The sequence below is a fragment of the Anopheles darlingi genome, chromosome 2 (assembly GCF_943734745.1).
Source record: "Anopheles darlingi chromosome 2, idAnoDarlMG_H_01, whole genome shotgun sequence".
NCBI lineage: Eukaryota > Metazoa > Arthropoda > Insecta > Diptera > Culicidae > Anopheles > Anopheles darlingi.
Window position 1 is genome coordinate 42,971,903 of NC_064874.1, and position 25,696 is coordinate 42,997,598.

Below are 25,696 nucleotides of genomic sequence, written 5' to 3' on the forward strand. Positions count from 1 at the left end.
AGCGAGCATCTAAAGTCAATAAACATGAAGCAAATGAGATACGGATTCCTCGAAAGAAAAAAAAACCGGTTGCAGTCCGTTTGGTCCGGCTAGTATTGTCCTCCACGTTCCTTCCTGGAACCGCTGGCAAAGGCAAAGGGCAATACAATGGTACACAAATTCTGCTTACGAACTGGCCTTTCACTGCCTTCCAAGTAATTCGCAATGGCGTTACAAGGTTTATAATTATCTTGCCCATTTTTCGGGTCATGAATTCATTCGGTTTCATTCCTTTCATTTCGCTGGACAAGGAGAGAAAATGCATCAAAATTCATAAGCCGCTGGTTCGGTTCGATGATGGAATCGATTCTTTTGAGGTTTTCCATTCAAAACGTCCCTCAGCATTTGACGACGTGCACGGAGAGCGCGCCCACGGTGATACCGGTGATAGCAATTTAAATGACTTGTCAATTTTGTTTGACGAAGGTCCTCCGGATTGGGCCATCCGACCATCCATCCATCCATCCGTCCGGTCGTCCGTCCTTTCGTCCGTTCGTCATAGAACGCTACTTTGCGTCGCGTTGCGCTGAGAAGCAATATTCAACGAGTTTTGGGCGGAATCGAATCAGACAGCAGCTGTCGGCAGAAATTACAACACGGTGCTCGCAGCTGGTCCCTCCCCTCACACCCACACCACTCCACCCTCGCGTGACCGGTTCGCTTGATTGCGTTCGCTGGTCTGGTCCGGGCCCATGGAATAGAGAGAGAGTGAAAAAAATAACCCGGAATGCAAAGCTGCGCCCACGGGGATGGCAATGGGATGGTGGCACAGCACAATCTGATAACCGACTGCTACTCCTAGGCTGGCTACTAACCGCTCCCTGATCCGCAACGGCAACCGAACAAAAACCACAAACCCAACTGACGTTTAACGATTGATTTATATTCCACGGAAAGTGGTTGTTATACTGTTTCTCTCCGTTTTTTTTTTCCTCCCTCCCGTGTGTTTGTCGGTGTGGAAGGCAAAGTAAACATTGGCCTCGTGTAGATCTGGAGAATCCTGGAGGAGATAAAAAAAAAGGATCATCATCATATTTGCGCTGCGCAAAGAAGAAACCCATTTCATTCCCATGCCATGCCATGTTGGTCATCTGCAGAAAGTCATTTCCGTCCTGTCGGGTTTTTTTTTGCTCGCTCTGTCGCTGGATTACAATATGCTAGGGACCATGTTGGCGGTTTGCTCGAGTGACATCGTCGCTAGCGCGCCAAGCCGCAGCCACAACCAATATAAAAGTCAAGGCAGTAGCGAGAACGCGATTTCTTTTCAATTTTTAGCGCCTCTCGACCAATTTCAACGCCACCCCTTCTCGTAAGTGTTAATTAGACGCCACCCTTATCGTCTTCCCTTCACATTCAAACACTCCATTTTTGCCATTGCGGGTTGCCTTTCGCAATATTATAAAGTGAAAAGCACTTGCAGGAGCAATGCATGAATTAGCATTCCTTAGTAGAAGGAGCGAAGGGGAAAGATAAAAAAAAACTACCACTCCCCGCGCTTTCCACCCTCATTACGCGATAAGATGGATTGTTTCTAGCCTGTGCTATGCTAATTATCTTCACTGCTCACACCTCATGCTGGCTCTGGTCCGGGGATCCATTACCCATTGCGCCCTGGCGTGTTACTTACTCGCACACTTACGCGCACAGGAGCAGCGTATCGCTCATCGCTGGCAGGGCCGACTAGACCGACGAGCGACACTCCCGTTGGTTGTCTCCAACTCTGGCGGAGGAACTCCGAGGTGGCACAAAAATTAAGCAACCAAGTTCCGTCCGGAGCTCGTTTGGCATCGAGTGGCAGAAGGGAGGGAGGGAGGGAGAGCCCCCGGGGTAGGGCTCTGTCACCACCTCTCCAGGCTCTTGCACGGTGTGAAATAGCGAACCAACGGCCACACTACTAGCCATTCAAAAACTCTGCAGACGCAGAAGGTTCCAATGAAAACTTCCACACTCTGCTCTGCTTCTGCTCTCCATCCTCTTTCCTTCGGTCTGGGGTTCTCCTTCCTGGCTCTATTCAGGATATTCTTTGCCGCTTCCTTTCGGAATCCCGTAGGTGGCTCGTCTCGCCAGCGTCGTCATCGGGCCGTGCTGCCAAGGCGACGTGACTTTTTTCACCAACAGCATTGCGATGTTGTGGGCCACAGCGAGGCGTTGGAGTTTTTCTACTGTGGTTTTGGTTTTTTTTGCGTTTATTTTGTTGTTTTTTCGTTGGCCTCAGCATGAAGCTTATGGTATGGTGCCTATACCGTGGGTGCCGTGGCCCGTCATCGTCTTAGCGGCTCTCTCCTCGGCAATCGTTTCCTCTGCGCCACCTATGGGCGAAGGAAATAGTGTCTCGCTTCTCTTCGCATTTTTTTTTTGCATCCAACAACCCCTTCCCGGGACATGATCGTCGTTCAACGTTTACGTTCTACCGTTTGGGGGAAGATTTCGTTTTTCTCTCGCTCTCGCTCCGGTTCCCGGCGGTCCAAAAACATGCTGCCATCCATCTATCCCGTGTTTGTACGTGTCATGGCTTCGACACACACACGTACACACACCCTTGATGATTTGGGTCCCCGAGAACCGTGTTCCCTGATACTGTGGCTGCCACGACGCGAGGGTCTGCCATATTATGGCATCGGAACTAATTCAATTTGCATAGACGTATTCTTTACCGTCTCGGGCGGATTCAAAGGCTCTTATTATGTAAATAGTTACCGATAGTGTGATGAGATACCGCACGCACGAGGGACCCCTTTTTGGGCGAGGGGTTTGGCGGGTGGCAGATGCAGATGATGATGTTTTTCGCGCAGTGCGACCGAACCGTGTGATTGGAAGATCGGCGCATCGTCGTTTCGCCGCCGATTGACGATTTGCATTCGTAACTTTTCGGACAACATTTTTCAATTTAAAAATAATTGGAAAATTTAATGAATGTGCCTAATCCTAGTGGGGAATAGGTCGCATGCAGCAGCCACTTCCACTTCGGCACACAAGAGCATCATTTCAATGTCTTCGGTTGGTCGCAAAAGATTCGAAATTTCGAAGCAATCTTTGGAAATATATATTAATAGATGTCCGTCGACTGATAGAAGACGGTTTTAATGCTCTATTTATATATGGTTGGTCGGTATTAATGTTCTATTTTTAAATATGTGTCAGAAGCGAACATGATTCCGAACAAAGTGAAACTATCGTGTCGAAGCATAGTTTTCCATAAACCATTCCGGTACAAGCAATTTGCCTTCAACGATAAGAGTTACCCTGCTGCAAGCTATCGCGTGCCAAAACGTCTTTGTAGCTCGTTGCCCATCACGAATAACGTTTATTGTATTCGCCAGCGGTGGATGCTCACTGTGGATAAGCTGCTGGAAGTGAAGAGTAAAGATGTTTTTGTGTCAATATGGTTTATAGTTTGAAGCAGACCTGTGTACCCAGCAAACACTTGCACCTCCCCCTTCCTTCACCAGCCAGATAGCCATTTTCATAACGTTCAAGTTCAGCACGTGAACCAAAGGACGTGATAAGCAACCATTGGAACGTCTGCCGGTTCCCGTATGTAAAGCAACGAAAACGTTCAGCAAACAAATCATGGAAAGGTGCTACCAAATTTTATGTAGCCTTGTAGCCCGGCATGGCGCGTCCAGTTTTCCGGTAGTGGGACATTATTTAAGATTGCCTCATCCACCGAAACCCGGTACCCGGGTTTTTACGACCGTTCAGTTCCCTCCGGAGATCGACGGCCTAAAGTCATTGATGCAATTGATTACTGTCAGCTCGATGCTCAAACCAGACCAGAGCTCGTCCGACGTCTGCCGTCGGCTGTTTGTGTGTGTTGTGTTCGTCCAACTATAGTGTTGGAAAACGGGAAAGCAATGCCACTAGCAATGCACACGCTGGCTGGCTTCAGGTTCGGATCGTTAATTTTATATACCTTGATCCTATAAATATTAGACACACTTTGCTGATTTCTGACGTCATTAAAATTTTATCGCCAATATAAGCGGGTCCCTCGGATGGGCCTCGCACCGTCCTCGGCGGCTTGGTAGATCCAACAGTGGAAAGCTGGAAAAGCCCCCTCCCAGACGGAGCTCCCGAGTTTTCCCCCCTCTTTGCGACATGCGGCAATTTCAGATTTCCTCCTCCATTCGCTCTCACTAGTGTCCATCCATTTCACATCGTTTCACCGAAAGGCGATCGTGTGTGTGTGAGTGTGGAAATGGTGCAAAGGCCTTTCTTTGCTACACATGAGAAGGAAGCCAATCGTACGTAGAGTGATGCGAGGGGCTGCATTGCTGGTTCCGTAGGATGGAACTCCGGAGGTTCCAGCAGGTCGCACCGCCATGGGTCTCAAGCCACTCCGGTCTCAGCGCGCTGGGAGTTGAACTGTGCATCCAACTCCCGAGACCGAGACCGCTGGTAGAAGAGACGACGCGCTAGCGGTGCAATCGCTTTGTAAACACTGCACGTCAAGCGGAAACCCATCTCGACGCGAATACGGAACTCTGCCGTCGGACCCGGCAGTCGACGGGGCATGAAAGTGTAGTGTAGCACTTCTCGAGGGAGTGCATAATGTTCGAGGAAGGTGAAGGCTGTGTGAAGCACATGTTTTGACTCTCCGTTCCCGCTACACTGAGCGTGATTTCATGTTATTTCCACTGCAACACATTAACCAAACGGGTAAAGGCAATGCTACCACCGTTTTAACCTCACATTCCCGTGGTAATAGATATGGAACCGGAGTTGTTGGAATCGGGGCTGATAGTGAAACCAAGAAACAGTTCTAATTAAAGGTAGTTTCCGAGGAAACTGTCGATTACCAAGAATTTCCTCTTAGTATTTCTTCTGCTCATCCATGTGCATCTTTTAAGTTGATTACTAACAACCCACAGGCCCTTTCGGATGGTCTTCGCCCACCATTTAATAGACATCGCAATGGGCATCGCTGGCCACTCAGTTCGACAACATCGTAGTGCATACCTTCGGAACGGGGACACCAAGTCCCCCCCGAGCGGGATCATGGTTTCCCTCTTCCTCGACAAAATATGTTGCCACATCGGATGGCTGAAGGTCCCAGAGGACCGTTCGTTCGTTGCTTACGGATGTAAACGTTCGGCGCGTTTCGTTCGGAGAATGTGTGTGTGTGTGTGTGTGTGTGTCGCTGTGCCATTCGTGTATCGGCCAAGGGTGCAGAGGCCGACGACATTGTGGGACCATGGCATGGCAGACGCGGCTATATTATAGAATGCAGCGCGACTGCGGCTGGTTGGACATTTGTGACGTCTATAAATATACTTTTAATGTTCTGCTTCCTGCGACGCTGCTATGCTCCGAACGTACGGTTCCGTCGCTGAAGCCGGGAAACTGCCGGGAAGATGGTCGCGCTTCTTTCGCGACGGAGTAAGGCTGCGTCTTTTTGCGCGAAACCTTGTTTATGCATTACAGCTAAACCCGGGCTCGCTTCTCCAATGGTTGACATAAAAGTGGGACGCTTCAGGAGACATCAGTGCAATTGCACAATAATGCGATGCTTGCGGCATTAAACATTAAATTGCATTATAGGATTGGCCAAGTTTATTTGATTGCTTGACGTTGGAATCATTACTTGACATTTGTTTTTTAATTTTATCTCGAAACAAGAAACAGTTCTATAAAAACCAAAAGACAACGACTGCAAAAGTTCTTAAGGATACCGGTTAATTAAACAAAATACCCCCAAATTTGAGATAATTAGTCCGATTAAGATCATTAGAGTTAAAGCTGTACTGCCGTAGTCGTCCACTAGAAAATCACAACACTATTCCAAAAAACATTCGGCAATGGCTGGCGAAATGCCTGAAAAACATATCTGTTTCCAGCTTAACTCAAGTTCGCCTTCAAAACAAACCATACCCACGGTAGCACGGATTCGCCGGCGATTGAATCACAGTTTTCATGTAAAAACACGCTAAACTCATGTTGAGCAGTTATTGCTTCCGACTTCACGGACTTTCAACGTGTCCGCCGGTCGACGTGGCACTACATTACAGAACACTTTAGCCCTTGATCGTCGCACAAAAAAAAAGGCCAACACCACAACCCGGTGGCGAGACTCTACAGCACATCGCAATGGCATTATGAAAAACTGTGTCCTTTAAATACACTTTGCAGCAGCTGCAATATGGGAACGGCAAACAGCAAAAGCGCTACCGCCATTTCCTTTTCGTTGCCTGCAGCTGGCGAACTGCTGCTAGTGCTGCTGTTGCTGCTGCTGCTGCACTCGGGGTTGTTGCAGCTAAATAAAAACAAATTGCTTCCGGTGTTTTGCAGTGCATTTCGAAATGTTTTCTGTAGGTTCGTCATAATAATGCAGCCCCGGGTGGTAGAGTGTGTGTGTGTTCCATGTCGACTGTATGGAAGCAGTTGTTGAAACTACATCTAAAGTTGAGTTCGTGTCATGTTGCGCTGCCCTCTGGATATCTGGTTCGCCTATCGAAAACCTATCCTCCACCCCTTCGGGCGGGGATGGATTTTTCTGTTTGTGAAAAATCACAAACGATATCAACAATCCGGAACCATTACACACATGCACCGAAAGTTTGCTGATAATTTCCGGCACACACGCGCTCGAGGCAAATTGTTGAATCATATCAATTTTCATCCCCCAAACCCCCCCGGGGAGGAACTAGCCAGACACATGGCACTTTCCACGGTGCTACGGAACTTTTCTTCAAACTCGTTAACACCAGCCCAGAAGCGGGCAGCAAACTAATAACTAGCAAGATCAACAACGAGTGCCAACCCCCTCCGTTCGATTGCGTTCCGGACTCCGGAAGGACGACATCAAATAGGGAGGGCGGAAATAGGGAGCGAAAAGCTTTGTCATTCTGTGCAAATCATGTTTTATACCAAAGCTCGCGGCAAATGCTGGCTCGTTTTTTTCTTTATTCGTTCACCAAAATGCTTGCATCTACCTAATCTCCTGCCTTGTTGCATCGTCGTCGTCGTTGTCGTCAATGCGAGCATCGTCGTATGCTGCGGGCAGTGTTGCTCCCTCCTGTGCAGCGCGGGACACATGAAAGTTTTCCGAAGCTGTTGGTATAGGAAAGGGGAGGGGGCGGGGGACCTACTTTCACAAACCCTTTCTGAGCCGTTCAAAGTTGTTCTTCGTATCGCTCCTGTGGTGTGCTGGTTGGCTGGCTGGCTGGCTGGTTGGCGCATCTCAGCATCTCAACAGATGGAACGGAATGGCACCGACCGGAAGCAAGACGAAACGAACGCAACCTACCATGTAAAGCACATCACATTGCACAAAAGTATGCATTTGCCAACCCGGGTTTTACACGGATTTCAAATCCTCGTCACGTACTTGGCGAGATACAGTAAAGATTTGCGAATACACGATCAGGGATCCCCTTGTTGTACGGTTCGGTGCTCTGATTTTCCTTCCATCGGGCAACGCCGATGCCACGATGTTCCCATCCCACGGTCCGAACCAACCCGGTGCAAACCGGATCGTCACTTGTTAATACTTGCATTCTTTTTTGCATTTGCTTTTCCCCCGCGGAAGCAGCAACGAGCATTCATATAGTTTCCTTTTGAATAGCACACCGAAGCTTAGCCGGAAGCGATTCTCTACGATTTCAACTACTAACGTCCCGGGGGGCTTACGACAATCGTCTAATGCTGGACCTCATTCCTCATACCGAACATTTCCGCGCGTCACAACACAACACAAGCGCATTCGCTGGCAAACTTTCACTCCCCCGGTGCAACTAATATTTGTTATGGGGGGTGAATGTGGCTTAACGAAAAGCGTCCAACAAATTTGCTGCCAGTTATCGAGTTTCAACTTTTCCGCACCCGCAAGAAAACCCTGTCAGCGCCGCCTGAGGACCTGACGGTGGCTCTGCCCCTTTGGCCATGGTCAATGTCGGCACAGAGGCCGACCGAGTGTTTCGTTCCCCCAAAAAGTTGAGCAACGCTGCGATGTTGCTGTAGAAGGGCTCCGTTTGAAAAGTGAACTTCAATATCTTCGTGGCGCTGGCACGCTGGCAGTATGCGGAAAATATGGGGCAACTTTGTAGCCCTTTTTGCGGCAACCTTGTACCTGTGGCTTGTCGGAGCTTTTTTCGTGTTTCGCCTTTTTGGAGACTCTAGAGCTTCATTTTTTTTGGGGGCCAACTGCATCATAGCTCACCTTTGTGCAAACTGGTGAAAATGGGTCGGGGCTCACCTGTTTTTTCTCATGTATTTGTAGGTATTTTGTATCTTCCCTATCGAGGCAGTACACAAAAACACTTCTTTTTCAACTCTTTTCTGCCAGCAAAGTATTGCATCTATTTGCTGTAACTAAATAAACGAAACATTTCCTTTGAGTAACAGCGTTCAATGGGCTCACTGTTTATGGACCACGTTTGGCAGAAGATTTCATTCACGAATCAAATAAAAAAGTTTCCCCAAAAGCCGGCAGCGAAGGGCCGGCTCCTAATTAGAAGCACTCGGAATAAACCAACCAACCAACAACAATCCGAAATCACGGGTATTTTTACACTTGAAAATTACCTCAGCTTGTGGTCAAATTATGAGGCCTGTTATTAACCAAACCGCTCGAGCCCCGCCGAGAGAGGTTTTAAGATTTAGAACAACAAACTTTTTCGCAACATTATCACATTCTTAATGGAGGGTTTTCCTGTTTTCCGGAGGGGGGCTCCATGCCCCGGGGCGAAATAAAAGGTCAGGACAGGCGAGGTTCCGACCATAAAACCATTCATTTCGCACTTGAATAGGGTCGCATTACCTGGTGCTGCTTTTCGGGCAGTTGTGTTGGTAAAGTGTTTTTTCTTTCGCTTTTTGTTAAGCTTCGCTGAGAAAAATAAAAGTGGGGGAAAACATTCAAGGGTGTGTTACATTTAATTTAAAAGGGAAGCGACATTCGTTAAAGATATAATTGTTGCACAAATGTTGAATACCAAACCACAGACTCTTCAAAGTACCGTAAATTATTACCGTCTGCAAGGCATTGCTTTGCAAAACAAAACAAAGACAAAGAGGCGAGAGAGCTCCTATTACGAGTAGCGGCCAGTAGCGGCTTGTGTTTTGTTGACTTTATGCTGTCGTGTAGATACCCGCCCCCCCTAATGGCATGTAATCTGGAATTCCTCCGCCTGAAAGCCACGCTGCTCAAGTTTAGCTTCACTGTGCAAAGCACATAATCTTCATTGGCAAAAGCAATTTCCTCGCACACACATTGCGGCATCGGATGCTGCGAATGCGGCACGTCGATGGCCCGGCGGCGAGCCGCCTAGCCTGCTAGATGCTCTTAAGACGTTCTCAAGAGTTCATAAAAACCCCGTCGCCTGTTCGCCCGTTCGGTTATGGGTAGTCAATTTAAATCACTTGCCAACGCTTACATTATGGGCCCCTCCTTGATGGTCCCAACCTCCACACCACTAATCGATGGGAAATCTCTGATCTAGCTTCGGCCATTAAAACGGCAACAAACGATCCAAGCAACCAACCGCTCCCCTCGACCGGACCACGAGCGGGCGAAACCATTGCAGCGGTCATCGGTCTTCGCCCTCTGCGCCCTCGTCCCTCCCTAAAAGATCACTTGAGTGAGCGCCGCATGGTTGGCGCATGGTGTTATGGGTGAGGTTTTATAAGTTCAATTATGGCTTTTGCAACGAGTTTTTGTGCCAAGTCATATTCATGGGCCGAAGTGATCGAAGTTGGAGCTGAGTTCGCTTGACCGCACCCGGGGACCCGGGAGTGGAGTGAAGTGGCCACCATCCTGCAATCTGGTTGGCCACGGTGGCGATCGTAAAATGTCTGCCAAAGAAAAAGAAGAAGACGGAAAAGACGAACCCAAAGCGAGCAACCACGGCGCGTGCGAGGAAAACGAGCAAACAGTGATGCGATGGGGGAGGTTGAGGAAGTTCGTTGTTTTAGTTTGGGCCACCAACATTCTTTGCTGGCACTTTGCTGGCACATTCACTGGGCCCGGGCACATTGTAGCTACCCTCGGGCCAAGCTCGTTCAAAGCTGTTTGCTGGCAGATAGTAGAAGCAGCAGCAGCAGCAGCAGACGATGCAGAGTCAACGTAAGTTAGCTTCAACTACGGTCGGTATAGAGTAAGTTTTCCGAAAAGACTCACAAGTCAACCGGTTTGTCGAATGTATTCTCTCGATGATAACGCTCCGGCTGACCGAGCATCGGGCTGCCAGCCACGCTTGCGGTTGTCCTGTCCTTGACTTTGCATCATTAGTGACTGCGTAAAACGACCACCGTTTTACGTGGCCTCAATGTATCTCATTGCTAGTAAGATGAATGTTGTAGCCTTCATGCCTTTGTAATGGAATCGAATCATGCGCCCATTCGATGTGTAGCTGCATTCCGGGTGGGGAAGACTTCATAACTTTCCGACGAAACAAATCCTCCTCTCGTTAGTGGTTGTTGCATCGAGGACGATCAACGCTTAACGTTGCGTTGCTGGCCGCGACCGAAATCCATCGCCATTAAGGAGGCAACTTTATGACGTGGACTACTGCGGTTAGTTCGTCGTGACTCGATTCGATTCGATGCTAACTCGATAGCAACCAGCAGCATACCAGATTGCCAGCTGGAGGATGTTCCCTGATCTGGTTGCAGTTATCCGTGAGCTGAGTTCACGCTCACGTTTTACATTCCAAACTCATCTACGCGTCCTCTCGCATTGAATGTGCAATCTCTAGTGGTTGACCGGATGCTTGGTGGCTGCTGCACCGCGGATTGGATGACCGCAGTCTTTGGTGGAAGGACGTTTTCCCCGGGACGTCACCCTTACGAGAAGTTTTCCCATCGCTCCTGGCACATTCTTAGCCCGCTCCTTTCTTCTTGATGTCTGCGTGTGTCCTGCCGCTTCCTGCTTGCATAACCAACTTCCTGGATTGCCGAACTCCTGGTCCACCACACATCCACCATTTTCTCGCCCTCGGTTCGTGGTTCGTAAATTCCAACAGTTTCCTTAGAAGTCGCGGCCCCGAATCTCGGAGTACGTAGCGAAGGGTACACGTTTGAAGTTGTGCGAAACACGTGCGCAAAAAGGTTTTCCGTCTGCTGCTGCTGCTGCTGGGCGGAAAATGAAGAACCATGGCGGCGTTTTTGCTTTTCTGCGATTCTCCGGGGCCCAGGACCCGGTGCACAAGACCCAGGCTACCGTTGCTCCTCGTTTCTTTTGGTTTTTGCTCAGATTTTCCAACTAGCCGGGCTGCTACAGTGTTTTCACTTTATTTTCCCACTTTGTCGACGGGCCGCCAAATGGGGTGACTGTGGTTCATGTTCATGTTCGTGGCTTTGGCCAAGGCCGGATTTCCCCTTTTGAACGGTGTACATCTCCCAAACAAAACACGTGAAAGAAATGGGGGGGGCAAAAATGAAGGAGGACCGAAACGGGGAACACCGAAAGGAAACACAAAGCAAAGTATGAGGCCAAGCAAAACGGTCGTGTAATTTTCACAAACAATTTAGTTTATGTGCTCCGTTCACTTCGTTTTTTTCCGCCTCCGTTTTTTTGTTGCTGTTTTTTTCCCTCACTTTCATCCGGAACACCGTTCGGGCAGGTCCTGTTGAAGTGATGAAGAGAAGAAGTTGAAGGAAGCGAAAAAAAGAGGCTACCGGGGGAGGTCGCGGTGCCGTCAACACCCATCTTCATGCTGCTCGCGCCTCTTCGGTCGCTGCGCTGCGTATGTTAGAACCTCGTTAAGAGGCCTACAGGGGGCTTGTTGCTGCCATTGCTGGTGGCGCAAAATGGGAACGAGTGAAAGGTGAGACGAAGCCGTTCCACCGTTCAGAGAAGGTGGCATCGCTAATAGAGAGTGTATGCGAACAAAAGTCACATGTTGCAGCATCTTCAAGTCCTGTGCCATCACATGACGACGATGACGACGATGATGACGATGACGGTGCACCATGAGTTGAGGTCTGCGTCTCGATTTCATCTTTCGTGCAGGTGAGCAGGATCTCGTTTTGCATGTTACACGCGGTTGGTGCAGACCAACTACCGGAACACCGGAAACGCATCTCGCACCAGGAGCGGTACAGGGAGCAATGATGATGATGATGATGATGTGCATGTAATTGAGGACAGCTGCTACGGTTGACGAGGAGGAGGAGGAGAGCGCTCGGTGATCGGTGATAAATGTGACACGCGTTGATGAAACATGCTCCAGTCGTCGGAGTAGGCCACGGAATATGTAGCACTATACCAGATCATGACAAGGCTCCTGGCAGGAACACTGGCAGGACAGGGAGCACACCCGCGCAGACCGACAGCCACCCGGCAACAGAAACAAAGGCATAATGTTTCGTTTTGATCATGTCAGCAATGTCAGCGAAATTGATGCTGCAGCCGGTGTCGTCGTCGTCATCGTCGTGAAGTCCGTGTCCTGGCGAGTGGCTCAGTGGCCCTACCGAGGGGTCCTTGTCCACCGCATGGTACATAGCCGGACATGTTAGCTTGCCCGAGTGAAAGCGCCATGCCGAGATGATGATGATGATGATGATGCGACCGCCATTGAATGACGAGAGCGAGTATTCACTTATATACAGCATCCACTTGTTATTTCATCCTTCAAGTTGTGCGTCATCACGAATTGTACGTACAGTGCACAGTGTAGTAGTGTGTTTGCCTTTATGGCTAAGCGAATGCCGCACACGAAATGCCGGATATAATTTGCTGATATTTGTGGGCTCATTACCTGCTCCACTCTTGTTCGTTCATCTTTGTTTGTAGCATTAACCTATTAGACAAGGCCAGTGGAAGCCAAACGAGTGGAACTCATTAGAGGCTGCATATCATTCATTTACTATTTGTGCTTTCAGCGTAAATCTGGCAAACGAATAACACTCGAGCTCGAACGCTCAGAACTTTGTCCATAAAACAACTTCAGATCCTTCGACAAACGACGACGACAGAGACGCTCCCTCTGATGTATGCCACTCCGTATGGGGGGGGGGGGGGGGTTTTCAGAATAGTTTACGTGCCCTTGTGGGGAAGCATTTCGGGGAAATGCAAATCCAAACGGGAACTCCCCCACCTACCACCCGGAATGAACTCTCGACCAAAGTAATTAAAACGCTTCTCCAATATTTTACTTCCCCGGGAGTGAACAACACTCGTACCCGACTACAAACACACACACACACACGGGACCGGTGTACCAAGCCTTGTTGCCGAGTTCTAGGATCCTCTTACGGTGGAGGAAGGGAGTAGTAGTAGTGGTGGGACTGTATTTAATTATCTTTCGGGCCAGAAGATCAAAGTTTCGAGCGATTACTTGTTGGCAAAAGCTGAAGCCGCTCGACGGAGACGTAAAAGCAGACGACACTCCGACGACAGTTCCCTTTGGTGACCTGTCGACACACCGACACACACCGACACGTGTGGTCCTGGTATCACTTCCCACTGACTTCATTACTACAGTATTGTGGGGTCTCTCTCGCTCTCTCTCTCTCTCTCGTTCCATGAAGCAATTGAATTGCACTGCTTGACGTTCCGACAGGACAGGGTCCCCACCCACTGTTGTTTGCCGTAAAATTGTTTTCCACTTTCTTATCTCCTAGAACCTGCCTCGAGTGTTCGGGATGCTCGGTGAGTTTTGACCAAAATAAGTCTCCCGGAAATAGGACCCAGCCTTCCTCGGGTACCGAGCAGCTCCTTCGGGACGAGGTTATTTGATCAATTCCCTGCACTGTCCCTCTCTCTCTGTACACAGGGACCTCCCAGAGGAGGCGTGTTTCGGTGTAAGGAAGCGTCCGATGTTCTTGTCAAGTACCATCATCCTCGCAAACACGCACACCAGCAGCAGCAAGGACAAACAAACAGTTGGCCCAAAACTCGACGCACGAGCACGAACTCAGGAATCTCGGAACTACTTCTCCGCCTTAGAAACTGGATCTGTACCGATGTGACCGGACGGTAAATACGGATGGTACCGTTTTTGGGTACAGTGCTCCCAATCCCCGGGGTGGCCAACGAACACACACACACACACACACAACGTCCAACGACCACTGGAACCACGTGAAAGCTTTCACGCGGTTACGTTGCGTCGCTTCCTCTCTCTCTCTCTTGTGCCAATTAGGCAACCGGTAATGAAAGCAAATGGATGACCGTGACGTTGGTTAGTGAGGTGCTCCCGAGGAGGGGGGGACAATGCGCCAAACTGGCTGCTACCTATGCTGCTGCTGCTGTTGCTGCATAAGCCATGAGCTGCCGAACTTACAGCGCGCATCCACAGCGGCCACCCGGGGAGGAATGTTCATAACTTATTCACTTCGCTAAATGTAGCGGCAACATGGCTGCCACTGGCGTGGTTTCGCGCGCGCGATCTCCACGCTCTGGAACCGGATCTAGAGCATCCAGGATAAACCAGCATGCATCCGTTCGGTTCAATACCCGGGAGGTGTGGTGGCGAAATATACGCCACGCCATCCCATTACCGCCACGTTGGTTGGTTGGTGGCCGCTCCGTTATGTATATTATGTTATATTAGATTCACGCGCACCAAGCGATCAATCGGTTTGCCTCCCTTTTTGTGCCATCACGGGACGCGAACATGGCCGGCATATGCCGGAAGCGTTCAAGACCGAAAGTGAAGTAGTGCACTCCAAGGGGAGACTGCATCTTTATCCACTAGATGCACACGCTTTATCCGCGTGGATGCATGGATGAATGCATGAAAGAATTATCACCCCCAAACCGCCCCCTCTCCCAAGACCCCGTCACGGGACCGAGACAGTCGAGGACAGTGTTTCGAGTTCGACGATGAAACTCCGATGGCACCGCACCGCACCGACCGCTGGCTGTGGCTGGGGCAAAAGTTCCACAGTGCAAAAGGCCACTAGGAGTGCGCCCTCGGACGTTGCTCAGCTCTGTGCAGGAATGCGGCACTGGAAAGGCATTCCAGGGGGATTTGGATCCGAGATCCAGTGGATCATCGATGTGCATCGTCGCTAGTTGCTAGGGGCAACCGAACCGGGGCACTATTTCATAATAAACTAGAACGAATTACTCGACTTGCACAGTATATTGATTTGTGCCAGCGCAAACGTCCGTCGCCATCGCAATGTATGACTTCTTGGATCGGATTGGAACGGACCGGCAACTCGGTGCTAGGTGGTGGTGGTGGACAGGCAGCTCGGTATATCCGTTAGCTAAGGCATGAATAGGATAAACCCAAAGGAGAATGGTCGTTGAGTTCGCTTCGTCCATTGTAATGGTGCGTCGATAGCGATGGCGATGACGATGGCGATGGTAAAGTAATGTGCAATTTAGAATCCTCCGAGAGGGGCGCACCGCTAAGCCCACCCCCCCTCCCTCGGTCGATGGTTAGAGCGACAATTTATGTGCTGCAATCGGTGCCACGGCGCCACGGTGGATCCCCTTGGTATGGTCATAGATTTTTATTATATTCAAATGAAGCCGAGGTTAGAACGACGATAAACTGGAAATCCGACTCTGGAATCCGTTCGCCGCTTTTTGTGCCGCCATCCTCGGGACGTGGCACTACTTCGATGCGGCCATTCCAAAGAAGCAACGGATCGTATCGGATCACACACACTGATGGCGTCATTTGATTCATCGACGATTGTGCTTTTACTTGAAATTGGTTTTACTTTTCCACAAAAAAAAAAGATGGATACTCAAGTATGCAACATATTCGGCGCTCTCGGTTGTGGATCTTTCTCCGAAGTTTATCCGAAAAGTTTTTCCCTTCCAAAAAGCACGCGCGCGCGCGCACATAAGGTGCCAGGAAGATCGTCCAGGCGGCTGCACGTCAGAGTTATTATTATGGCGATCATGTCATAATTCAGCAGCAACAAAATATTATGCGAAATTCATAGACGCCACTCCGCGCCACGCCACGCCACGCCACGCCACTGGTGCCGGTACCACTCCTCATGTGTTGAACGCGCGAAGCACAACCCGAAAACCGCAATCACTAGCCGGGCCGGAGTTTTGCCACACACAAACACACACACACACACAGACACACCTCGGGCACTTCGAGGCTCACTAAACAACCAGAACCGCACCACGCCACCACCAAAACCACCGATCCAAAACCATTATAACCCGCCATCGTTTGCTGGTACGGAGTGCTGCAGAAGGCACAACGACGCAACGACGACGGCGACCACCATCACCAGGACCAGGACCACCACCAAGACCAAGCCGGAATCCAGAATGGAGGAAGAGAATGGCCGCGAGGAAAAAACAACTTTTCCCCTTTTTCCTTCGCTTCCCAAAATCATCGAAAAAAACCATCGAAGCGACCAGCGACATGGAAATGCCCCCCCTCCCTCCATGTTCTTATGCCTCCTTCTCTTCGTCCTCCATGTCGCTGATACCGTTGCCAACGTTGCCCGAGGTCCAGCGCGCAAATAAACTCGCGGTACTCCCGAGCCGCCTCGAGCGCACACCGAACCGAACCGAAGCGAGAGAGCATTCATTATTCAGCCGAGCGTTCTGCGGTTTATGGAAGTGCCGCTGCTGCTGGTGAAAAAGGGCTTTCTCTGGCAAAACTTTTCTGGCCAACAACGGCACCGGCACCGGCACCAGCACCAGGACCAGCACCAGCACCGAAGACGGAGAAATCTGTTTTTTGTTTACGTACCACCTTTTGGGCCACCATCGCGGGATTCCCGGGGATTCCTTTCAGCTCCCAGCCCCCCAGTTCTGGGGTTTGGTACCGATGGGTCCATTCCATTGTTTTGTGATGGTAGAGAATGGTGGAAGTGGAAGGAGATCATGAAATCAATGTCAGGATAGCTTCAACGATGGTGGCTGCTGCAGATGATGCGCGAGTGCAGATTGATCCACGTGGGCCAAGGCGATGGCGCCATGGCATCCTCCCGGTAAATCATTTCGTTTACAGCGTTGTTGATGAGGTGTTGCTGCTGCCTTTCCTGTCAACCGACCAACGACCATGCGATGCGGCATCGATCAATACCACGGAACGGTACATCGTCATGCCTTGTTGTTGCTGCTGCTGCTGCACATCGGCGCAGCGTGCGTCAGATTCGCCGTTGCAAAACCGTGGCCAAGGTCCAACATTTGGTGGCGAGGTTTCATAAATATCAGATCAAAAGTGCTGCTGTTGCTCTATATCGGCCGTTGCGTTTTTGGCACAACACTCCTTCACCACCATCCGACACACGGACACACACACACACACACACTGGCACACGCAGGGACCATCGTTTGATCATAATTTTTGACTCCTGCTCCGTGGTGTTTGGTTGTTGAACTTTTCCTTCCTTTTCCTTTCTTTGGTTGCTTGCTTTGAACGCGAAACATTGCCTCCGGAAGGGGAAAGGGGAAGAGGGTTCGGCGCAGATGTCGCGTTTCTCTGGAACTCCCATATGCTTCACCACACACAGCACAGCACACACGGCCATCTGGGTTATGTAGTGAGCAACATAGCAGGCCCGGGGATGGAGAATGTGCTAGCCGGGTGGTAACCAAGGAGAGTTTTCAAGAAAATATTTCAATGTTAAGATTTGCACGCTCCTGCCATATGTTGGCATAAATCATAAACTTTGGTGGTGCGCAGGGCCACGATGGCCATGGGAATGGGAAGAAGAGGAAAAACCTGAGGGGTTGGACCGGCCGGGCTGGCATTTGCTGTTGCCCTTCTGCGGTGCGGAATCCTCGGAAGATCAATTCCTTTGCCGAGAGAGCAAAAGAGAGAACGCGCGCCCGCGAGAGAGAGATGGAGCGAAAACTCATTAAATTGTTGGGAAATGGAAGGAGCTGTGATCGCGGCGCCGGAGGGAGGGGGAGCTGCGTTCAAAAATAGCACTCGATGGCGGATCGTGGCGGGTGAATGGCGTGTATTGCATACATGGCATCATACCCGCGTCCGCCCGTTCGTTGCATTTACATACATATCTATGCTATCCATAGATAGGGATGGGGATCTTCCTCCCCCCATTCGACACACTTGCGAGTGACATTCGGCGAAGAGGAAAATGATTTGGAAACTTTTGGAAACGGAACGAAACGCGAGGAAGCGAACGTCAAAGTTTGACCGAAATTCGAAGATGATTTTCTGTCCTTGTGTGTGTGTGTGCAGTGATTGACTCACCTGCCAGCCAGCCTGACAATGTTGACCAAAGTTTTCCACCCAAGGAAGAGCGTCGCCATCCTTTGCCTCTGCCCCCGGCTGCTGCTACTGACAGCCAAACAATGATGGCCGTACACCGAGGACGCGTAATTGCAAAGCAGAAGCGCCCCTTTCAAATGTCGCAATCGAACGGGGAATATCATTCGAATTCGATGGGCTGTCATGCCCGTGGAAAACTGCTCCCCCAAAATGGCTCCCATTATTTGTAATGCCCCAGAATCGGGATCGGTGCTTCGCTTCCAGGTAACGCGTTTCGCCGAAAACGCAAATTGATTTCGAGTATAAACGAGGGGGAAGGGGGAAGAGGCTGCAGTGGATTGGGGGAGTTGCCATTACCGTCAGTTCCTTCAGCAGTCAGCACTCAATTCGTAGTCAAATCAATCAAATGAATGACATTGCCGTTGGCACATGTCGCTCCAGATGACAGTTCCCGGTAGCGGGCAGCCGGGTTTCATTAACGATTCCGCGTCGCCGGCGCCGTCGTCGTCATGGTCTGACAAAACCCATTCACTGGGGGGCCACTGAGGGATCCTCCCTATTGTTGTCGAGGAGGAGAATCCCTGGAGCTTCTTCTTCTGCTCGAGATGAGATCGAGAAGCAAGCAGTATTGGCAATGGCAATAGGACCTCTTTTTTCCCGAATTTAATTGAACCGCTCCAAGCGGAACGCTTACATGGGGAGGTTCGTAATGCTCCAGGATTCTCCGATTTCTCCGTAGTGCCCTCAATCTGGTCACAATCCTCGTTTAATGGTGGCGGGGTGGAGATGAAGGATAGTAGTTTGGTTTAAAATTTCCGAAAGTCCGATCGTTCCGATCCATTTGCCACGAATCCCGAATCACGCCTCCCCCAGACAGGGAGAGCATCCTGGGGAGGGATCCCAACGCATACCAGCACCCGCGACGCCATTGCAATTGATCTCATAAATCCTTGGAACTCGAAACGACACCCCAAGATGTCAGCAGAGGGACTGTCTATGTGTGTGTGTGTGAGTCCTCCTCACAGCTCGAACCTGGTGCGACCAAACCATGAATGGTATGCCAACGCGTGGGCCAAGGGGAGGGATTCAATTTTCCGATGATATCGAATTCCACCGGAGGAGCCCTCGGCCGAGGCCGACGAATGGCATTCCTCGCATTCGTTTGGTCCCGTTCGTTGGTTGAGGGCACCAGCTTTAGCTTTCAATCCGGATCCGGACCCCCGGATTCGGATTCGGAACCATATCCAGCGAGAGATCGACGCTGAAAACGCATTCTAGCGCCGCTGCGAGTCTGGGGTTAAAAATACTTACTGTTTTTCTGGAACTGCTCCGTATCGTCGCACAGTCCGGTCCGGGTGCAGAAACCGGCGCAAAGCAGGAGCACGGTGGTAACCCAGAGGAGTTGCCGGTGACAGCGTTGCCAGCTAGCGATCGCATTCCTCTGTTGCCACCACCGTCGTTGCCGCTGCTGCTGCTGCTGCTCTGTCGCTGGATGACTGGAGGAAGACGCTTCCGGTTCGAGCCGCTCGTGCATCGTGTCTGGCCACTTGCACCACCACCACCACTCATTGCCTAACGTTCTGCGGTAGCTTTTGCATTTGTGGTGCTGCTGCTGTAAATCGAGCCGCTTGCGACATCGATACATCTTTAACCGTGATGGATCGGATTTTAACGAGCAACTCCCAGCGCCGCTCGCGACCATTTCGGCACTCCGCGCGATGATGGCCGCCGTCCCCGTCGTCGACTCCGTTGCCGTTGCCGCGGGATTCGGTTGCAACATTTTATCTATTTCTTCTGCGTAGCACTACACACACGCACACACGGCTGGTCACAATTTCACACCCAAAACGGCCACCTAATAACAACGAGCGAGCGAGTTTCACGTTTCGGTTCCACGTTTCGCTCTTTCCTTTAATTTCTGTCACGCGCTCGCACACGCCCCGGAGGATCCGTTTTAAATTCGGGGGGAGAGATCCCTCTAGGGATCGTTTTGATTATGCTTTAATGCTTGAACGCACACACACACACGCGCACACAAGCGCGTGGCAGGAACACATTACGACGACGATGATGATGATGACGAAGATTCAGCCCAGTCCCCGGCCCTGGGACCGCGCTCTCGTCTGGAGCGAATGCATTTTCACTCACGGCATTAAACACACGATCGCATCACCATCGCACACACACACGCGCGCGCATTCAGCGGAAGCGACGATCGTGATCGTGCACTGTGCGCCCGGGACTGGTCGGCATCGAATCGAAACAGCTGCAACCGGCCACCGGTTGCCGTCGTGCATCTCCACTCGGCACCATGTCACGCTGCACGCTGCTCCCTAACACACACACACGGACACACACACTCGTTCACGTTCTTCTCCCTTAATTAGGGGGAGTCCGTGTTAATGGGCCAGCTGCACCTTTGGCGGATGCTCCTTCTTCTCCTCGGAACACAGAACAGAACAGAACATAAAACTGTCAAACGAAAAGTGCCGCTAATGCTGCATTCGCTAGCGGCCAGAGCGACTGCGGGGCCCTTCCTTTGCCTTCAGTGTGTCTGGGATAGGATGCACTACTCACGCCGCCGCACTCCCGCGCGGTTGCTGCACACGATGACTCACCACCACCAGACCACGAACCTGAAGCACAGAAAAATGGTGAAAGAGAAAACAAAAGAGAAATCATTAGCATGACGCTGATTGACGCCAGATGGCTGGTGGGGGTTAACGCGATTAGTCATCGGAACGGAAGGATAATAGGGCCCCTTTTGGTGGAACAACGCGTCACGAACGCGAGCCCCCAGCCCGAGGGCTACGTCACGCGACAGGTTAATGGCATACAGTACACGAAGAATTCCGGGGAAGGGGAATGTCGGGGAAGGAAGCAAGGTCAAACGGAAAACATGATCCCTCCATCTATCGTCACCTCTGCGATGGATTGTTTGGTTTGTTCCGTGATAATAACACATCCGCGTGTTTACAAACACTCTCGTGGCCTCAGGGGGGGCTGAGGAGTGAAGCGAAGCAAACAAATTTAAAAGTTGAATAGATACAATCACCACCGGCAGCAACAGACCTCGGCCTTAGGCTACCAGTACCAGAGGGAACGCTTTCCTTGGGGATCTGGAATGCCCGGAGAATGTTATGCTCTGTTTCGGGGGGGGATGAGGGAACATTTAATTTACTTAAAAAGCCATTGCTACTGATCCTGCCAGTGGATTTGGAGGATTTGATTGCTAACGAACTGTTGCTGTTGCCTGCAACACGCTAGTGTGCGGGCGTAGTTCGTTGTGTTGGTTCCCACACATTCTTGCATGATAAGATGACACTTGTGATAAGAAACTTAAAGATAACTGGTACCGTTAATGCCGGTTTCTGGGAGTTTCAGTAAATGGGAAACTCCGCTGCTGTTGAACGAATCGAAAGCATGGAAGCTAATGTTAGCAGCTGTTTTGTTTAAGAATAGTCGGGACCTACCATTAAAATCTGTTAATAGGAACGTGCTTCTGGTATTGTTTTACTAACATGCAAGCGTATAACTATCTTTTTGACCTAGAGCACTATAAGAATTTTAAGAATACTGTGCAAAAAGTTTTCTATAAAGACGAGAAAATGAACAGAAAATTTCGAATAATTACTATAAGCGGGGGCTTCGGCATTTTATCTTATTTCTTCGCATTTACTTTGTATATTTTTTATGAGTGCTTATCCTTTCAAGAGTATTGTGTAAAATTTTGGGATCAATCGAAACAAAACTGACAAAGATATTGATTTTTGAAATACAGAGTTTCATACAAGGCTCAATACATTTCGCAAATTAGAAGTGCGATGCCAAAACCTACGTTTTCAAAGTTGGTGTCCATCGTAGCATGAAAACTACTGTACCGATCTATTTGAAATTTTGAACACTTAATCTTTACACTATTTATCAGGTAGCCCCGTCGAGATTATGTAGAAATTGTTGATACTTTTTTTTTTTAATAATTATGTAAAGCGCGTTTTTTGTGACAACATTCCTTTTTCAACTTCAAAAATATGCCAAACATCGAAAAATATGAAATTTAACAAAAACTCGATGGGGCTACCAGGATAAGCTTGTAAATTTAACAAAATGATATTGATTTGTTTATTTCTGATGACCCGGCACGTTGCTAGGATGAGCGCCGCAAAAAGTACATTTTGGTAGACTTGCCCTTCTAGATTGGAAGCGATGAACGTAGTTTAGATAAAATCTTCCTCAAAATACAACCAAATATTCTCGAAAAGTTGCAGTTTAAGATGACATTATTTTTAAAAAAATAAAGTTGAACGGTTTCTTTACTAAAAATCGTCAAAAATAAGCCTTTTTTTACCCGAATTAACCAACGTCCCCTTTTAAGAAGGAAAATTTAAGTGAAATGCGTTATTATCGATGTATTAGATGTTAGATAATAAAACATAAGTCAAGCATAAATTGTTTGGTTAGCCATCTAATGGAAGTTCGTTATTTGTGATCTGTTAAAATCGCATTATCCTTAAAAATATTAACTTTGCTTATTTCATCAACACTTTCTGTGAAACGGTTCGAAGAAAATATCTGTTTTGATAAGGTAATTATTAAAATCGATATTTTCTTCGACCTTGCCTAGTCTACTCTTATGTTTCTATAGGAAGAAAATATCCGGAACAACTCGAACGAACGAGCACTGCGCACCATTTCTGACAACCCCCGAAAAAAGAATGTTCGCCAACATAGCGCCAACTCAAGCGTACACACAATTCACGCCATTCGCACTCGCACCACCATAACTCACCACTCGGGGCTCGGGACTCCAATGGCCATGGCCGCTGACGAATTATGCGGACTGCATAATTCGCTGTAAATTAAGTTCATTTAACATTTCGCCCTCGATTTCGCAAGGCGCCATTATTATTGTCGCACCATTGCCGGGTCAACCTGTCATTGCTTAACCTAGTTTTATGGCACCGCACGATGGTTAAGATGAAGGAGCAACGACCACAACGACGACAACGACGACGCCAACGACGACGACGACGATGCCGCTAATACTCCCGCCAGGCAGCCAGAAGCCACGGGCCTTTATCTCTGATTTGGAACAAAAGGGAACTAGAGGCTTTAAAAGAGAATGGTGCCCAAAAGGCGATTCAGCAAAAAAGAAGAAAGAAGAAAAAAACGCCAGAAAAAAACCCCCAGAGGGCAACCCCCGGTGGCACTCTATTAGTCAAAAAACTTTTTCCATTGCGCCGACGGGTGGTGTTGTTTGGCTTCTTCGTCCCATCCCTCCCCCTCCCCCGCCGAGCGGGGGTATCTTGCCATCCCGTAGGATTCGCGGCGGCGATCGATCCACTTCCGTAACATCCGCGCCCGTTCCAGCATCCGTTTCTTTTCAACATCTTCAACATCCGGCACCGGTCCGGGCCAGGATTCAATGTTATTTTTTCCGATGTCCTCAATTCCTCCCTCTTCCTGCCGTGCTGCATCATCGGGTTCGCTTCCATCCATTTCCTGCCCCAAAATTGCTCGCTGCCGAAAGGGATCCCCGTATCGATTGATGATGACGACAACGACAACGACATTCCGCCGGAAACACCATTTCCAGCCCCAGAAAGAGAGATCGAGCGGCTGGGGATAATGATGGGCTTTGTTTTGAATGTTGATGAGCTTCATTGGGCCTCTGACCGTTCTGACCCCGGGACCCCGGACCTCGAACCGCGGACTCCGAAACCGAAACCGAAACCGAATGTCCTAATGGTCCTACTACGGTAAGGGCACGATGTGCGTGCATAATTTCGATACCGCCCAATGAAGGCCCCCCCCGGCATGCCCGGTCCTCTTCGCCATCGCCGTTCGTCCACGGCCATTAGCACGACGATCCAGGAGCCCGCCAGGACGCCGCTGAACGTGCCAGTTACAGGTACTTTTCGGCGTAGGCCAGGCGAAATTGTGAAACCATTTGCAACGGAATGCAAGCACTGGCCACGCGCACACACACACACACGCACACATCCATGCGCAGACACACTGTTGCCGACGGTAGATTACCTCTCTAATGATACCATTCGCTGTTCGGTAGCGCCGCGCACGTGCAAGCATTCCACAAAATTGTTTGTCTGGCTTTTGGTCGGAGGGCAATAGATAACGAGATGCCTACATGTTTATTAAGTAGGAATGGGGGGGAACATCTATGCAGATTCTGCTCCAGCCCAGGCACCAGGGACAATACGACCGCTACAAGGCTGGTTGTTGAGCGAAAAATTGAAATTAGTTAATTAAAGAGCAGCGCCCAGCAGCAAGTTAATGAAAATGGGGAAAGAAGCCCATCATCATCGTACTCAAAGTGCGCTCAGCGGCGTAATGATACTACAATTTGTGGGGCAGATAACGATGCGAGTGCTAGCGTATCGTATCGTGATACAAGCTGTTTTTTGCTGATACATTGTTTCGCTGCTCCACCGGTAATGATGGCTGTAAAACAAACCAGCTATTTTCCAGACATGATGCCTATCTGCCCGGCTACAGGCTACAAGCCACGGTGAAATTTCTGTTGCCTTTGCCTGGGGAGGGCACACTGTTACAAAACAGCGTAATGAACATTCGCCCTCCACATCGCAAGAGGTACAGAGATACACAAAAACAGGGCGCATTTTCTATTCAAATCGATCTGCATGTGGCGGAATCTTCGCCTTTTTTTTCGTCGCCAATTCGAAAACAAACACACAAAAAACCGAAAGGAAAATCCTGATCCTGAAGTTGAAAGGAGGGGGAGGGGGGGGCGGGTGCAGCATTTGAGGATTTTCCAATCCAATGGAGCTCGCACGTGGCCCGTTGGCAGATTAATTACCGAACCCTTTCTACGCCGGCGTCGGCCATCTTTTACCAATTGCTTCCGAATATCGTGTGTAATGCTTGGAATGGAATTTTCTTCCCTTTTTCTGGTTCTGGTTTTTCTTTTTGCTTTTCGTGAAAACACCAACCCCCACCCACAGTACCCAGGGATTGAATTTATTTCATCTCTTATTTCACCTGACTTTGCGGCGAGCGAAGCGAGGCGAGTCGAGCAGCAGTCAAGTCTGATTAGCGGATGAGAACACTTTCGCCGACGACTGGTTCGGTTCCCAGGGTTCGAGCGCCATCCCTAGCGTCCACTCCTTACCCACCCTGCAACCCCTCCTTCTTCTTCTTCTTCACCAACGAGCTACGAATTTCCTCGATTGTTTCCGATCTGATTGGGAAAATCGTAATCAAAGTCTCATTTCCGGTTGATGAAGCCCACGATTCGGTGCGGATTATGCGGAGCAAAAGTTAATTTGACCTCTCGCCGTACCCGTCCCCGTCCCCGTTTCCCGTTCTCTGGAGTGAAGGTAAAATACCATTTCCGTCCGTGCTTGCTGTGTGCTTTGCATCTCGTTTTTTTGCATGTTTTCTTATCCTTTACTTTATTTTAAAATCGAAACGCGGGAAGGTAATTTCGTTGGATCTGCTGGTTTTTTGTTACCTCTTCTCCACTTACTTTACAGTTACTTAAGGGAAAACTCTCGGCACTAGAACACCGG

At 49.6% G+C, this 25,696-nt stretch overlaps 1 protein-coding gene across 4 annotated transcripts in view; it reads right to left on the minus strand.

Annotated features, from left to right (window-relative positions):
* Positions 1–25,696, minus strand: part of LOC125949267 (hemicentin-2) — a 134,246-nt gene that overhangs the window by 47,248 nt on the left and 61,302 nt on the right. For all 4 annotated transcript variants that reach the window (XM_049676162.1, XM_049676161.1, XM_049676159.1 and 1 more), the window contains exon 3: positions 19,458–20,782. In XM_049676162.1, coding sequence (XP_049532119.1) covers positions 19,458–19,926 — 469 coding nt within the window. In that variant the 5' untranslated portion in view covers positions 19,927–20,782. The remainder of the gene's footprint in view (positions 1–19,457; positions 20,783–25,696) is intronic.